At 30.4% G+C, this 15,730-nt stretch overlaps 1 protein-coding gene across 2 annotated transcripts in view; it reads right to left on the minus strand.

Moving 5' to 3' along the window:
- The window catches only part of LOC147836142 (regulator of G protein signaling 20-like), a 49,027-nt gene that overhangs the window by 25,186 nt on the left and 8,111 nt on the right, over positions 1–15,730 (minus strand). The window contains exons 1-2 of one of the 2 annotated variants that reach the window (XM_087261981.1): positions 1,653–1,681; positions 812–969 (exon numbers count right to left, since the gene is read on the minus strand). The exons of the other annotated variant lie outside the window; for it this stretch is intronic. Of the exons in view, the coding sequence (XP_087118107.1) occupies positions 812–945 (134 nt within the window). The 5' untranslated portion in view covers positions 946–969; positions 1,653–1,681. Of the gene's footprint in view, positions 1–811; positions 970–1,652; positions 1,682–15,730 lie in introns of those variants that run through there. 2 annotated transcript variants of the gene reach the window in all.

Here is a 15,730-nt window from a genome sequence, read left to right on the forward strand (position 1 = left end):
AATATACACTATATATTCTGTTTTATCACACAGGTTGACATCATTATCAAGCATTATCAATTCATAAGACCTTAATTAATCATCAGGCACCATTGGAATTAATTTAGCACAAATAAGTAAATTGAGAAAATTAATAACAAATTAATTAATTGATTCATTTTCTATTTTCTATTTATTGCACTTTTTCAGTTCAATAAGTGAATCCTGTAATAAACTATTTACATTTTCTTTAAAGAAAAGGTGGTTGCAAATGTATTTGGGCTGAAATTAAACAAATCAAATTTAGTAATGTTCTATTCATTTGTTAATTTGTTTGTTTAAACCAGGGGTCACCAATCTCAGTCCTGGAGGGCCGGTGTCCCTGCAGGGTTTAGCTCCAACTTGCCTCAACACACCTGCCTAGATGTTTCAAGTATACCTAGTAAGACCTTGATTAGCTTGTTCAGGTGTGTTTGATTAGGGTTGGAGCTAAAATATGCAGGACAACGGCCCTCCAGGAACAAGTTTGGTGACCATTGGTTTAAACTGAGCTCATATAAATAGTTTGCAATCACTTACCTTTAAAAAATAGTAAATCCAACTAATATTTTTTTTCAATGTAGTTGCACTATTTATAGTAAAATTATAATATTCAAGTACATAAACTGGGATAAACCTAATAAAAAGCAGCTCCTTGCCATCATCCCCAGTAAGATTACAATGACTTTTACTATTGACTTCAGAGATGCAAGCAAAATTTGTTTCTCATGGTTTACTTGTTGAGGAACCCTGCTCTATTTCACGAAAAACATTTGAAAAAGTGTTTTCTCACCATGAACAGCTGCAGCAGCAACACCAGCAGAAGCAACAGGCATTTGAGGGAGCCAAAAACGAGCGATAGTTTCCCAACATTTGAGCATTGGGGGGAGTATTCTGCACAGCATTTTGAGGTGGACGTTTTCCCATCTCCACCAACTCAGAACAGATAAGCTACAGACAGAACTTTTAGTTCACCAAAGCTTTTAGGCAAGTGAGAATATGATCTTTGCAACAGTTTACTACTGTGTATGACACAATTAGGCATTTATAGTTGTAATGCTTCATCATGCTAATTAATTTAAACTGCCCTCCAGAGTGGAAAAAATAGTTGTATGCCATAATCCACAGAAGGCATCCAGAAAACACTTATATCCACTGAGCCCAATTACAACAGAACACCTGAGCTCAGAAGCACACACTGTTTACACTGGTGCATTTCATATATTTTCTTTGTAATTACAATAATACTTTTTAAAACGTTTTTGGGTATTGCTAAATATAGAAAAAGACATGTTATTCAAATACCTTTTTAATCAATCAAAGCAAAATTTATAACTAAACCTTAAATAAACAGCCTATGGAAAGTTTCGTATGCACAGCTGCATCAAAACCCCTCATGTAGAGATTTCGTTATGAACATCCATAATTTATTAAATTATGATTATCTTTATAGACACAACTCACGGCTTTTCAATTAAACATTTCACTTTTTTAATAACTTGATTTATAATATGTCGTAGTTTCTAGACAGCAAACGGACATTTTATATCACATTTATAACAATTTGCTTTAGAATAGGCCTACGCAATAATACACAGGCATGTATATAATTAAAACAGAATAATAAAACTCACCTTAACACCATGGGTGTCCAGAAGAGACTAAATCCTGCCCTCATCCTTACGCCTATTATCTTCACTCTCTCACTCAGCTTCATCATTCCGCACGCATGCGTTTCAACATGTTCTTCAAGTGCTCTCAGGCGCGCAAATTAACCCCATTTAGCGTCTTGTGCTGCATTCTTGTATTCATTTTGTTATTTTTAAGTCTGTAAAAGTTACACTGTGAAAAAAAAAAAATATGACAAAAAGGTCAAATGAGTTGCAGCTACGGCTGCTAAACAAAAACCATAAAATTATTGTTAAAATAAAGTGCAAAAAATAATAAATCTACAGATATTTTCATTAAAATGTTTACAGACTTTTCCTAGATTATTACGATCAAATCCGTTCAATAAACAAAATAGATAAAATCCGCCCACACGCACCTGTTCCATGCGCGCGCACACAGTTGGAGGATCGTTATGAACGTGGACTTTAAAATCAGCAAAAAGACTTTAAAAGAGGAAAAGTCTGTAAAATAACAGTGTTTTTCTGTAAACATTTTATTGAAATTAACTGTAGATTTATTATTTTTTGCACTTTATTTCAAAAAAGAAATTTTACCGTAATTTTATGGTTTTTGTTTGGCAGCCATAGCTGCCAGTCAGTTGACCTTTTTTTTTTACCATTTTTTTTTTTTTTTTACAGAGCAAGTAGTTACAGTTTATTGCTTTAATTTTACATAATTTTAAATGTACTTATAAAAAAAACTGTGTAAATAATAAGACAATTTTATTGTATAAAAAGGAAAATTGCTGTAATTTGTAATTAATTAAATAGTACATAAAATAACAGTCAAGTTGTTAATTTACAGATATTGTTTGTAATTTTTACAAACGTTTAAATATAATTTAAAATAACAGAAAAAAATACTGTATAATAATACTGTAATTTCTCTCTATTAAAAACAAAAAATGTCAGTAATTTGTATTTAATGATAGTGCCTAAAATGAAAGTCAAACTGTAAATTTAAAAAGCTTGTTTGTCATTTTACGAAGTTTTAAATATAACTTGAAATGACAAAAAATTACTGTAAATTGTTTTTTGATTTTTTCCGTAAAATTCATTTTTTTACAGTGTATATTATTGCATCTTTTGTCTGTTTGTCTGAATATTTACATTGATCAACATATCTATTTGCAATACCTTCACATACAATCCAACCCCCACTTGTTTTTAAGACTTGTATTTTAAGTCTTTACTTGGTAATGTGCAAATTATGCCTTAATGCCTAATTAAATTAAGTCTTTAAATATAAATTAATCATCATGTTAGTTACATTTTGCTTTGCAAATTAATAAAATAAATAAAATGTGTATATATATGATCCTAACAGCATTAATCTGTTTTCTGTTATGCTTATTGGGTAATCCAGCCAAACTCTTAGCATATATCATGGCAAAATGCATTCTTTTAATTTTCATGACACTATGCGATCAACAAACTGTAGTTGAAATCGTGTACAGAATAATCAATTTTATATCTGAAGACAGTTTACTTAAAATATGTCTTATCCTGTCTTTTTTAGTGGACAACACTCATATTATAGCCTTCGTCTTTCACTTGAAATAGCTGGTGTTTTATCATTTATAATTTTTATAAACATGACAAGTTCAATTTTAATATCTTAATATGTTAGAACTTTTTTATAGTACACAAGACATTCATCACACTCAGACAGTATATTTATTTTTATTATTATATATATTTTTTAAATAATAAATTTTTACTACCACTTCGGACTAGGTCCATTACAATGGATATTAGATGTCAGCCCATGTTTTTTTTTTCCTAAGCATTTCATCTAATTTAAAGCCTGCCGTCCATGAGAGTGGGGGATTGTCATTCAATCAAATGGTGGTGAGGCTCGGCATGTTATTTAAAAAAATAATAATAAATCCACTACACTGAAAAGCAGCATGGCATGCTTTGCCAATATTTCGTAGATTGTATCTAAAAAAAGAGGGATTGCACTTCCCAATCAAAGTTCACAATGCTTTTAACATTGCAAGTATTAGATCAGGATTTTTTTAAATATCTCTGTCCATTAATACAATAAACCCATTACGGACAATTGGTTCAAGATCTGTCAAGATCACAAAAAAGTTTTACAGTATTTTGCTGTTTTTTCTTGATTTTATGGTAAAATACCGGCAGCTGTGGTTGCCAGTAATCTACTGTTTTTAACATTTTACATTCTTAAATTCAGTTTACAGAATATGTCTGTTAAAAATATATTCTACAGTCTGTATTTTTCCTCAAACACATTTAACCCCTTAAATCCCAGAGCAAAATCCTCACTAGTGTCCTTACTACAGAGGGTTGAACACTCAGACAGTGATGAAGTTAATGATATATTTAAGTGTCTAATTAAAGGAGGATTGGGAATTATTGATGAACAACTGTTAACAAAAGAATCACTGAAGAAAAGAAAAACACAAATTACAGCCAAAGCCAAAGATGAATTCAACTAAAAATAAACAAAATAATAATTAATACATATAAAACAAAATAAAAATGTCTATGTGTCATAATGTGCAGCTGGAGATCTCAAGGTTTTGTGCATGAAACTAATAAAATTTTAATTTCTTATTAATTACTTTATAATTTTATGTTGAACCTCCATGGGAAGCTGTAACATATGCCAAACAATGTGAAAAAAAACTTTCTTTATAGCTTAACTTATAAAATACTAGAAATTATATCTGTAGCAATTAAGTACACACAGTAGAGTTTCTCATTGCCTTTCTTGCTATGACTGATGAGTTCTAGGATAACAGTAATAACAGCCAGAGAAACATTAAAGGGGTGGTTCACTACGATATCATATTTTAAACTTTTGTTAATGTGTAATGTAGCTGTATGAACATAAACAGCATCTCTGAACGTAAACTGCTCAAAGTTCAATACAAAGGAAGACCTTGGTTTTTACAGAGTTAGCTTAGCAAAGACTACAATGAACTAATTTTGGGGACTACAAAAAAAAATACTTTCGGGCCTGTAAGATCACAAATGTACTTTTACCGCGCATACACACACAAGTGCTAAGGGGCGTGGCGAGAGGCGGTGTGATGTTACAGCAGAGGGAAATAAAATACCGTCCAAATGCTGCTATTTCAGAGCTTCTTCTGTTTCTGGGCTTCCAAATGACACGACACAAAGACAGAAGTGCTTACGGTTCAATATTAATTATGTTCCAGAGAATTATAAAATACAAAGCAAGCATGATTTGACAAAACACAGCTTCCAGAATCTCTGCCAGTTTAGTGCTGGATTCGGTTAAAATCTCCTTAAAGAAGAAGCAGCTTCAAGAAGCAGAAGCTGTGAACTCTGAGCCACAACCTGTAAGTGTTTTTATTTGTTAAAATTGATTATCAACTGCCCAGTGTCTACACTGTAAAAAACAATAATAATAATAATCGTAAAAAAAAAAAAAAGGTCAAATGACTGGCAGCTACGGCTGCCTAACAAAAACCATAAAATTACAGTAAAATTTCTTTGTTGAAATAAAGTGCCAAAAATAATAAATCTACAGATATTTTCAATAAATTTTTTACAGAAAACACTGTTATTTTACAGAATTTTTCTAGATTATTATGATCAAATCCATTCAATAAAGTAACACTATAAGAGTTTTACAAAGAAACACTTATTTTACAGACTTTTCCTAGATTATTATGATCAAACACCATCAATAAAGTGACTGCACTAAAAATTCAAGAGAAAACAATGCTATTTAAAGAATTTTCCCTAAATCATTACAATTAAACACCTTTAATAAATGCCAAGACATGCTCATGGTCGTAATTTAACAGTTTTATTTTGGATCAAAAAGTTTGGAGAAAAAAAAAAAAAAAACAAGATACAAGTGATTAAAATTCTCACAACTATAACATTACAGTTACATTTTATTGAATAGTATTTATGTAAAACATGTAGAGGTTTAAGTTATATGGAATGATTCAGTTCCAAATCTTAAATGAAATGGAACTGTAACGTGAAGGGGACACTGAAAAAGTGCAGATCCAAATGCAGGTTTATTACACAGAGATGGTCAAGTAAGCAACAGCCAACACAGGGGCAAACTGCAAACAGATGTATGCAGGGAATCCAGAGTCATGATCAAATAACAAGTAAATGATCAGTCCCGGCAGCAAACAATGTAAACAATAAACAAACACAGCAAGGCAAAAAACGAGAAACATATCATAATGTTCACAGTAACAATATAACAAGACAATTGGTACATGTGTCTGTGCTGCTTTTAAAGTCCATGAAATCAGTTCATAATGATCCTCCGAATGTGTGTGTGCAACCAGCAGAAACTGGAACAGGTGCATGTGATTGCTTTTAGTGTGTAACTTTATTGTACTGATTTGATGGTAATAATCTAGGAAAAGTCTGTAAAATAACAGTGTTTTTCTGTTTTTTTACCGTAAATTTTACCGTAATTTTAAAGTTTTTTTTTGGCAGCTGTAGCTGCCAGTCATTTGACCTTTTTTTTACGATCTTTTTTTTTTTTTTTTTACAGAGCAAGTAATTACAATTTATTTCTTTAATTTTCCGTAATTTTAAATGTACTTAAAAAAAAAAAAACAGGAAAAAACATTGTGTAAATAATATGGCAATTTTATTGTATAAAACAGACAAATTGCTGTAATTTGTCATTACTTATATAGTACATAAAATACCAGTCAAGCTGTTAATTTACAGATATTGTATGTAATTTTTACAAACTTTTGAATATAATTTAAAATAACAGAAAAAATACAGTAAAAAAATTATGTAATTTCCCTCTATAAAAAACAAAAACGTCAGTAATTTGTCTTTAATAATAAAGTACACTGTAAAAAAAAACTAATTTTACAGAAAATATCCTTAAATTTTCTACAGTAATTTTTTTTCATTTCACATTATATTCAAAACTTAGTAAAATGACAACCAATCTCTCTAAATTAACAGTTTGACTTTCATATTAGGTACTTTATTATTAAAGACAAATTACTGACATTTGTGTTTTTTATACAGGGAAATTACAGTATTATTTATACAGTATTTTTTCTGTTATTTTAAATTATATTCAAAAGTTCGTAAAAACTACAAACATAATCTGTAAATTAACGGCTTGACTGTTATTTTATGTACTATATAAGTAATGACAAATTACAGAAATTTGTCTGTTTTTTTTACAAACAAATTGACATATTATTTACAGTTTTTTCCTGTTTTTTAAGTAGTGTTAAAATTACGTAAAATTAAAGTAATAAATTGTAATTACTTGCTCGGTAAAAAAATAAAAAATTCGTTAAAAAAAGGTCAAATGACTGGCAGCCAAACAAAAACCATAAAATTACGGTAAAATGTCTTTGTTGAAAAAATGTGCAAAAAATAATAAATCTACAGATATTTTCAATAAAAAAGTTTACAGAGAAACACTGTTATTTTACAGACTTTTCCTAGATTATTACGATCAAATCCATTTAATAAAGTAACACACTAAGAGTGCTCACATACACCTGTTTCAGATTCCGCTGATTGCACACACACAGTCGGAGGATTGTTATGAACTGATTAAATGCACTTTAAAAGCAGCACAGACGCACGCACCAATTGCTTAATCTTGTTATACTGCTACTTTGAACATTATGACGCGTTTCTCTTCTTTTGCCTTGCTTTGTTTGTTAATTCTTTACGTTGTTTGCTGCCGGGACTGACCATTTGCCTGTTATTTGACCATTATTCCGGATTCCCTGCAAAATGTTACATCTGTTTGCCCCTGTGTTGACTGTTGCTTACCTTTAGATCTGCACTCTTTTGTCAGCGTCCCCTCCATGTTACAGTTGCATTTCATTTAAGATCTGTAACTGAATCATTCCTTATAACTTAAATCTCTGCATGTTTTACATAAACACTATTCAATAAAATGTAACAACTGTAATTTTAAAGTTGTGAGAATTTTAATCAGTTGTATCTCGTTTGTTGTTTTTTCCCAATTTTTTGATCCAAAATAAAACTGTTAAATTATGATCATGAGCATGTCTTGGCATGTTATTAAAGGTGTTTAATCGTAATGATTTAGGGAAAATTCTTTTAAATAACATAGTTTTTTCTTGAACTTTTAGAGCAGGCACTTTATTGATTATGTTTGATCATATTAACCTAGGAGAAGTCTGTATAATAACAGTGTTTCTTTGTAAAACTCTTAGTGTATACCTTTATTGAATGGATTTGATCGTAATAATCTAGGAAAAGTCTGTAAAATAACAGTGTTTTTCTGTAAACATTTTAATGAAAATATCTGTAGATTTATTATTTTTTGCACTTTATTTTAACAAAGACATTTTACCGTAATTTTATGGTTTTTGTTTGGCAACCGTAGCTGCCAGTCATTTGACCTTTTTTTAACGATTTTTTTTCTTACAGTGTAACTAAAATGAAAGTCAAATTGTTAATTTAGAGAGATTGTTTGTCATTTTAATAAGTTTTGAATATAATGTGAAATTACAAAAATTATTGTAAAAAATGTAGAGATTTTTTCTGTAAAATCAAGGTTTTTTTTTTTTTACAGTGTAGTGTTAACGGTATGTCGTAGCAAAGACGCAGACAAGGGGAAATGCTGTTTGGCACCGCTAACGATTTAGCTACAAATTCATATTTATCAGTCAAATTGCTGTAAACACACACACACACACACACACACACAAACTTTTCACCAGCGCATGCGCATCTCAGATTATGAACTCGCAAAAGATATGTGAACGATTCATATTACTCACACAGGCATATTCCGAATATATGTGAAAGATGTCGTGTAACGCGTTAAGTTAAAAAAATATATAGGAGAGCTTGCTTAACTCATGTAGCAGCACAAAAATCAATCAAGGCTCACACAGGTCGCATCCCAGATCTGTCAACAGTGTCACTGTATATTACAGAACAATAACTTAATCCGACCATCAGAGAAATATATACATAAACATCGTTCCTGCACACTTGCGCTTCGTGTGTTAAACGCGTCTACAGACAGTTCCCACACACGCACACGCACACACACACACACACACACACACACACACACACACAATGGAGATCTCTCTTAAAGGAGCCGCACCACATTTTTCCTTGTTGCAGACACTATTCAGATTTTATTTTAGAGAGCAGGCATGAGGTTGACTGACTGTTCACACAAAAAGTGCGTGTTTGTACGGGTGTGACGTGGAGCCAATCAGCGAATTGCAGCACATTATGACAGATGACCAATCAGAGTCACTTGAGGGTGGGTCTTTCAGAGGAACTAGGAAATATGAAATTCATTTTCAGGTTAGCTGAGTAGCTATATGTAATCAAAGTGAGATTTATGAAAAAATAACATGATTTCCTTCAAGTGAAACATTAGCCCACATTGCTTTGCATGTTATTACAGTTTTTTTCTGATCGCTTCAGCACATTTTTTGTAACTATTGGCTATTTTTGCAAAACTCACACCAATAAGAAAACCCTTCACCAAATCTGCAAAAAATATTTTTGTTCTCTTACAAAAGCTAATAAACCTTGCTTCACTCTTCAAACCTTTGTATAAATGGTATCAAAGAGTTAACACAAGCCATCACATTAATAAGCACACAATGCACCAACAACACACTGATGAAATGAATAAAAACTACATCTGGCTTTTGCCTTCTCTGAGCACAAGCTAGGAGAGAGAGAAATATAAGGTGGCATGTGTCAAAAAGTTTGATTGATGACCGCCACGCCCCTTTTAGGGCGGGGCTTCCGGTGTAAACCCCGCCCCTTTTCGTTAATTAGATTCTTATCAGTTGAATTAAATTAATAATTCCGGTAATCAGATTCTTATCAGTTGAATTAAATTAATAATTCCGGTAATTAGATTCTTATCAGATTAATTAAATTAATAATTCCGGTAATTAGATTCTTATCAGTTTAATTAAATTAATAATTCCGTTAATTGGATTCTTATCAATTGAACAAAATTAATAATTCCGTTATTATTACATTAATATGAGATATTTTAATATTATGAAATAGATTATAATGAAATAAATTATATCAACCGTTATTAAAACTATATTATTAACTATTATACAGTATTATATTTTAATTATTGTAATAAATTCAATTATTATAATTATACAATATTGTATAGTCATTATTGTTTTAAATTATGTTATTATAAATAAATTATATATTATAATATATTATGTTAGAATTAATAAACTAAGGTGTATGCACCGCTGTGTTGCCTTTGCTCTGTTATGGTCAGAACTGCGTGTCTGTGTATGTGTGTGCGTCTCTCCGGCTCGGGTCTAGGTGTGGCTTGGGAGGCTCTGGCTGTGCCTGCGTGGGTGTATGTGTGCGGGAAATTTGAACCGGTTGAAGCGTGCTTGAGAAAGATAAAAGACATCTGATGACTTTTACAGCGTATGCGTGTATCTGATAAGCGAACAATATGACATCGGTTGTTAAATAAACGCAAACGTCCGTTTACATGGTTATCGTTCAGTCCGGCTCTTTCCGGTTGTTTAAGCGTGAGATTTTGTGTTTGTGCGTGCGTCTGTCTCTCTGATAGGACTGTGGGTCTGGGGAGTGGCTCTGGCTGTGTGTCTGTGTCTATCATGGTGTGTGAGTGATGATAAGGAAAACTTATCAATAGACAACACCACGTCAACTGTTTGTGAAAGATAGATTAATATCAGATATGGAACATATATCTGTATGTATGTGACTGTATGTGGTTGGTGTCTCCTACTAAATGCTATATGTTGTTAGGTAATTAGAAAGTGTGCTGATATTGCATATCTTTATGTTCACATGCATCCAAGTTAAACCAATAAATATTTTAAGACAGACAAAAGAGCATCAGTCATATCATTTTAATATATCAACGTTGGAACTATCAAATAAAAATATGTTTACAATAGTAATCCATTAAATAACAAATCTTAATCTGTATTGACGACAAATTGTCCTTGTAAAATAATTTAATCTAAAAATGTAATGTTTTAAACTGTTGGTTGAAAAACACAGATGTAAATTTAAGTCGTCTTTGTGATTAATGAAAAACTGAATGATTTTCTTTTGACTAACACATTTTCAATATATTTACAAGTATGTTCTGTAAATTATGGCACGCATTGTAGTATGAATAATCTAAAAAACTTAATGTTTTTTTTATCACTAGTGTAGATTTGAAAATAAACATAAAATATTTACTATAAGAACTTATCAGTCTTTAGACAGTATTAATATTTCTGTTTCAAAACGTAAACAAAATGTATGTATTACTCTTAGTAATTGTAAAACTCACAATTCAAGCCATTTAACTTAGTTACGGAATTTTGGTATTTCAAACTGATTTGAATGAATTAAAAATACTTGATATTATAAAGAAAAAAATAGATTATTTCAAATATTAAACAAAAATATAAACAAACATTTATTTTCAGTTTTATCTAAAAACAGTACAGCTCTGGTCCCCAGTTAACTTTAGTTAATTTTCTACAGAAAAAAAAATGTATTAGTTTAACTACTGGATGCAGCATTTATACAGTATGTTCACATAACAGTGACAAGTCAAGTAAGTCTACAAATTTGTCAAAATTAGTCAAGTTTACAAGTAGTTCTTGAAAGTAGACTGAGCAAATGATGCTTTTCTTTGACCATTAGATTTAGATGAATCAAGATTATTGATACTACCCAAATTTTGTAGTGAGTGTATGTTTCTTTGAACTGAATGTTTTTCATTGACATACACATTTTCAAATGAACAATCTAAAATCTAACTGAATGTTTTTCACTCAGAATATAAAACGTTATAATACGGAAAAGTAGTGTTTAAAATACTATTGATTAAACTTAACGCATGACTAGAGTTTTGTTTTTACAAACAATAGCATTGAAATAATTCAAGCTTATGATTTTGCACTCTGTTGCACTTTTTCAACACAAAATGTAAGCTTTTTATGTATGTGCTAAAAATCCGTAATTTTGCGCCACTGTTAGAGTTTGTATGTTACAAAGCATACTTGCTTTTAAAACTGTCGGTTCACCAAATTTACTTAATGTTGTTCCCTTTCTTTTGGAGTTTTTAAGAACATCAATGTTTCATTTAAGGGAAAAAATGTGATGTTTTGAAATACAATGGTTACATCAATATGGTCCAATGAGAGTTAGAATTTCTGGGTTTCATGATATGGGAATATTTTTAACCTCTAATGTGTCCCCAAGTAACATTAATAACAACACTTAGCTACAGTTATTTGTTTCGTAGTTGAATGCTACACGCAATACTGTCAACAAAGCACATCAATATCAAAGAGTAAATGCATTTTAATTTAAGAATACTTTGCAGTAAACTTTAATGCTTTAATAAGTTTATTTTATCAACCCCTGAATGCAGAATGTTTTTGAAACATTTCAGTATATTTTACGACCACTGCCATCTCACCAAATGATTTGACTTAATTCAAGCAGCCATTTTCTGCTGCACTTTTTAACACAAAATGTCTTTGCAAACTTTTTGCATATACGTTACAAGTCTGTAATTTTACACAACTCTCATAGCATCTGTTATGAAGCATACAGTAAAAGTCGTAATAAACCATTTCTACTGCCAATTGTCTTTTGTTGTCTTAATTCTTCATAATATTTTTTACGAGAACTATGAATCTACAAAACTAAATTTAATACTTGCCACTAAATCCGCATTATTATGTTTTTGCAACAGTGTCTAATGTACAGTGTATTAGAAATATTTTCTTTTCAGCTGTCGTAAAAGTTTGAGTTGTAAATGTTTTTGATTTAAACCGGTGACAACCAACAATATTATGTATACCTTTTATTTATACACTTTTACAAATGAATGAGAAATTATGAAATTGTACGTCAGTACTTCTAGATTTACAACTAAATTGGACGACAATTTTTAGGTTGTCTTTCCAAACTGACTACAAAACCGTTACACATGAGAAGTGTGTGTTATTGGGTTGTCTTAAACGTCGACCAACTTTATTAAATGATCTGCAGTTTATACCTTTTTGCTTTAAACAAGTAACCAGTCCTTGACACGCTATGCAACATTTTAAATTTTCTAAATATGTAAATATTCATTTGGCATAAATACAGGACTTTAATAAATGTCGACAATGTTTCTATTTTTTGTTTCACACCGTCATGTTTAGCATCTAGCTCATTTTCTAACTATTTACAGTACAGGCATAGACACTTTTCAGAACAAGCAATAGGTCATTTATAAGGCTAGACTTTGAATGCACCAATTAACACTTGGCCAATCTTGCGACTTTACTTTAAGTTAATATTTTGTATGTAAACCTGATCCTGTAAATTTAATCCAAAATTTAAAAATGACTAGGTTGGGTAATGAAACGCCAAGCAGTTTATTTTTTTCTTTAGAAATGCTTGTAGAATTGAAAATCTACTTAGTTACATTAAAACATTTTACTTGTTTAACACAAAATAATAAGTTCACTTAAGCTGAAAAACGTTTTATTTCAAACACATATACACTGAATAGAGTCAAGAGCTGGTTAACGGAGCAGAATTAATGGCTGTAGATCAGCTCTACATGGGCCATGAATGTAATATTAACAGATTATTTGTGTCTTCTTCTAAATAGTATAGCTCATGAGGTGATTACAAAATGAAGTGCATATCTATATATTCACAGGCAATGGAATATGAGCTTATGTATGGTTGTTTGTTTATTTGTTTTTGTTCTACATAAGTAAATGTTTATTTAAAACTCATGATTATTCCACTTTATTTAAATGTGATGCAATAAATAAAATTATACAAATATTTGGATGCCTACTGTTTAGACTATTCAACATTAAAAATAGATGTTTTAATCTAAGCTGGATAGTCTGAGTTGGTTATTAGAGTTTGATGGCTCAACACTAATAACCTTAATGATACATTTTTAATTGTCAAATTGTTATGAAGTTAACAAACACTTAATATGAATTAAGCTACATATAAGTTTAAATAATATAAGTTAAACATTATTTTGGTAAATAACTAACATTATTTAACAGTTGTTTTCAATATATAAAAAAACTAGACTTAATTATTTTTAGGTGTAACCATAAATAAAAGTTTAAAAGTTTAAAATTATAATACGTTATTTGTTTAATCAACTCTTTATTGTTCACTATCATTTTATCTCTTTATCATATCACTATCACAACATGTTTATATATATAAACATGTTGTATTTAACATTATTAATACATATTGTATTTTAGAACAGGATCAATCATAATATTATCATACTTTTTATCTATTAAAGTAAATTATACGTTTTACAACATTAATCCAGTAAATACCATATCTTAGGTTGTAATGACAACATTTTGGCTTATAGTTGTAACTTTTATTTTGAGACTTAGGCCTAACAAGAACAAGGTCTTAGGCCTAGGTCACGAGCCAACAACAATTCACTGTTTTGGTTCAGTAGCACTTAAAGAAACCCTCTGAGATGTATGAAACAACACATGACACTGACGATAAGAAAGCCATACATTTGGCAGTCGTGATAGGGAACATATTGCTATACCATCTTGCAAAGAGAGTAAAAAAAACTTGAAATGCTTAAAAACAGCATGCGTGATGTTGACAATATTCTTTAATGCCTACTAAAAACTATTTAATAGAAGTTTTAAACCTTTTCAACTTCTTCTCTAAACCTGAACATTCTAAGTTCAGCCTTTTCAAAACAACTTTACTTTAAATCAATGGGTAATATACATGGTGTGATATGACACAGGGTCATTAATTATTATCTTGCTTTACATTTCCTTAACTCAAGAGTCATGCTACAAAATAAGACATTTAAAACACTAAGTACTAAACCAAAGTCAGAAAACATATCCTCTTTTTCTAATCGACAAAACACTTTTTAAAATTATTCTACCTGAGCTGTTAATGTACTGTAAGTTTATTTTTATTGAATCTATTACAAACTTCTTCTGCAAATATACCAATCGGCTCTGTTGTGCGTAAGCATCTAATAATTTAAAGATCTTTTCTAAAAGAAATAAAAAATAGTTGTTCTTCTGATATTCTCAGAACATCCCTGCGGTTGCAGAGCAAATGCATTTACGCGAATTAGGGCTCCACACTTTGTAAAGTCAATAAAATTTAAATGTATCAGTTAAGCTGATATTCAATAAATATACATGAAACTTAATTTTCAAAATGTACATAACTTTATCCTATAAAGTAATTCATGAGAACCCTGCCCCTGTGAAATTGTTTACAGCATATAAAAAAGAGACATACAGCTTCAATTCAAACTACATAAATTTGCTTATCTAATAGATCAACTTTTTTTTTGTAACTGCCATGGTCTGTATTTACAATATTGATGTTTTCAAATAAACAATTATCATACTCTCATAGTAAAATCTGAGTACATAGTAAAATCATGCTTGATGAATTTACCAAAATATGACCATATACAACTTACACAATGAAATGACAGTCTTTCTATGAACATGATTAAATTATATTGTGACATTTTTAGACTGGTCTTTAATATAGTTACAAGATCACAGATGTAAGGTACTCAAACAATGCTAGGTGCTTGCTGTACTTAAGGTCTACTTTTGTGATTTGTACCCTACTTGAGTACAATTAAAATTATTGTTTACTTTTACTTCATTACTTTAAAAAATATAGTACTTTTTACAACTTCCAATTTTATTTACAGTCAAAAAGCTTTGATTCTTTAGAAGTCATGTCCCGTCACATCGAGCTCCACAATACTCATCAACCCCAGTAAGTCTGTTATCAGTACACTTCTGTTAAGCTGTTAAAAAAATATACATTCAGTCTGTTACCTGCGTACACATCCACAAAATTTAAATTAGATGCTGCACTAAAATAAACTTAAACCTGACTTAAGTATATTTAAACTTATAAAAACAGAAAGGGTTTAGTTATTTGTCATATGCTTGTTCATTGTTATACGTGCACAATGTTATTACAGTACATGTTCTAAATACATTTGGTTT

This window comes from Danio rerio, chromosome 7 (assembly GCF_052040795.2).
Source record: "Danio rerio strain M-AB ecotype USA chromosome 7, GRCz13ab, whole genome shotgun sequence".
NCBI lineage: Eukaryota > Metazoa > Chordata > Actinopteri > Cypriniformes > Danionidae > Danio > Danio rerio.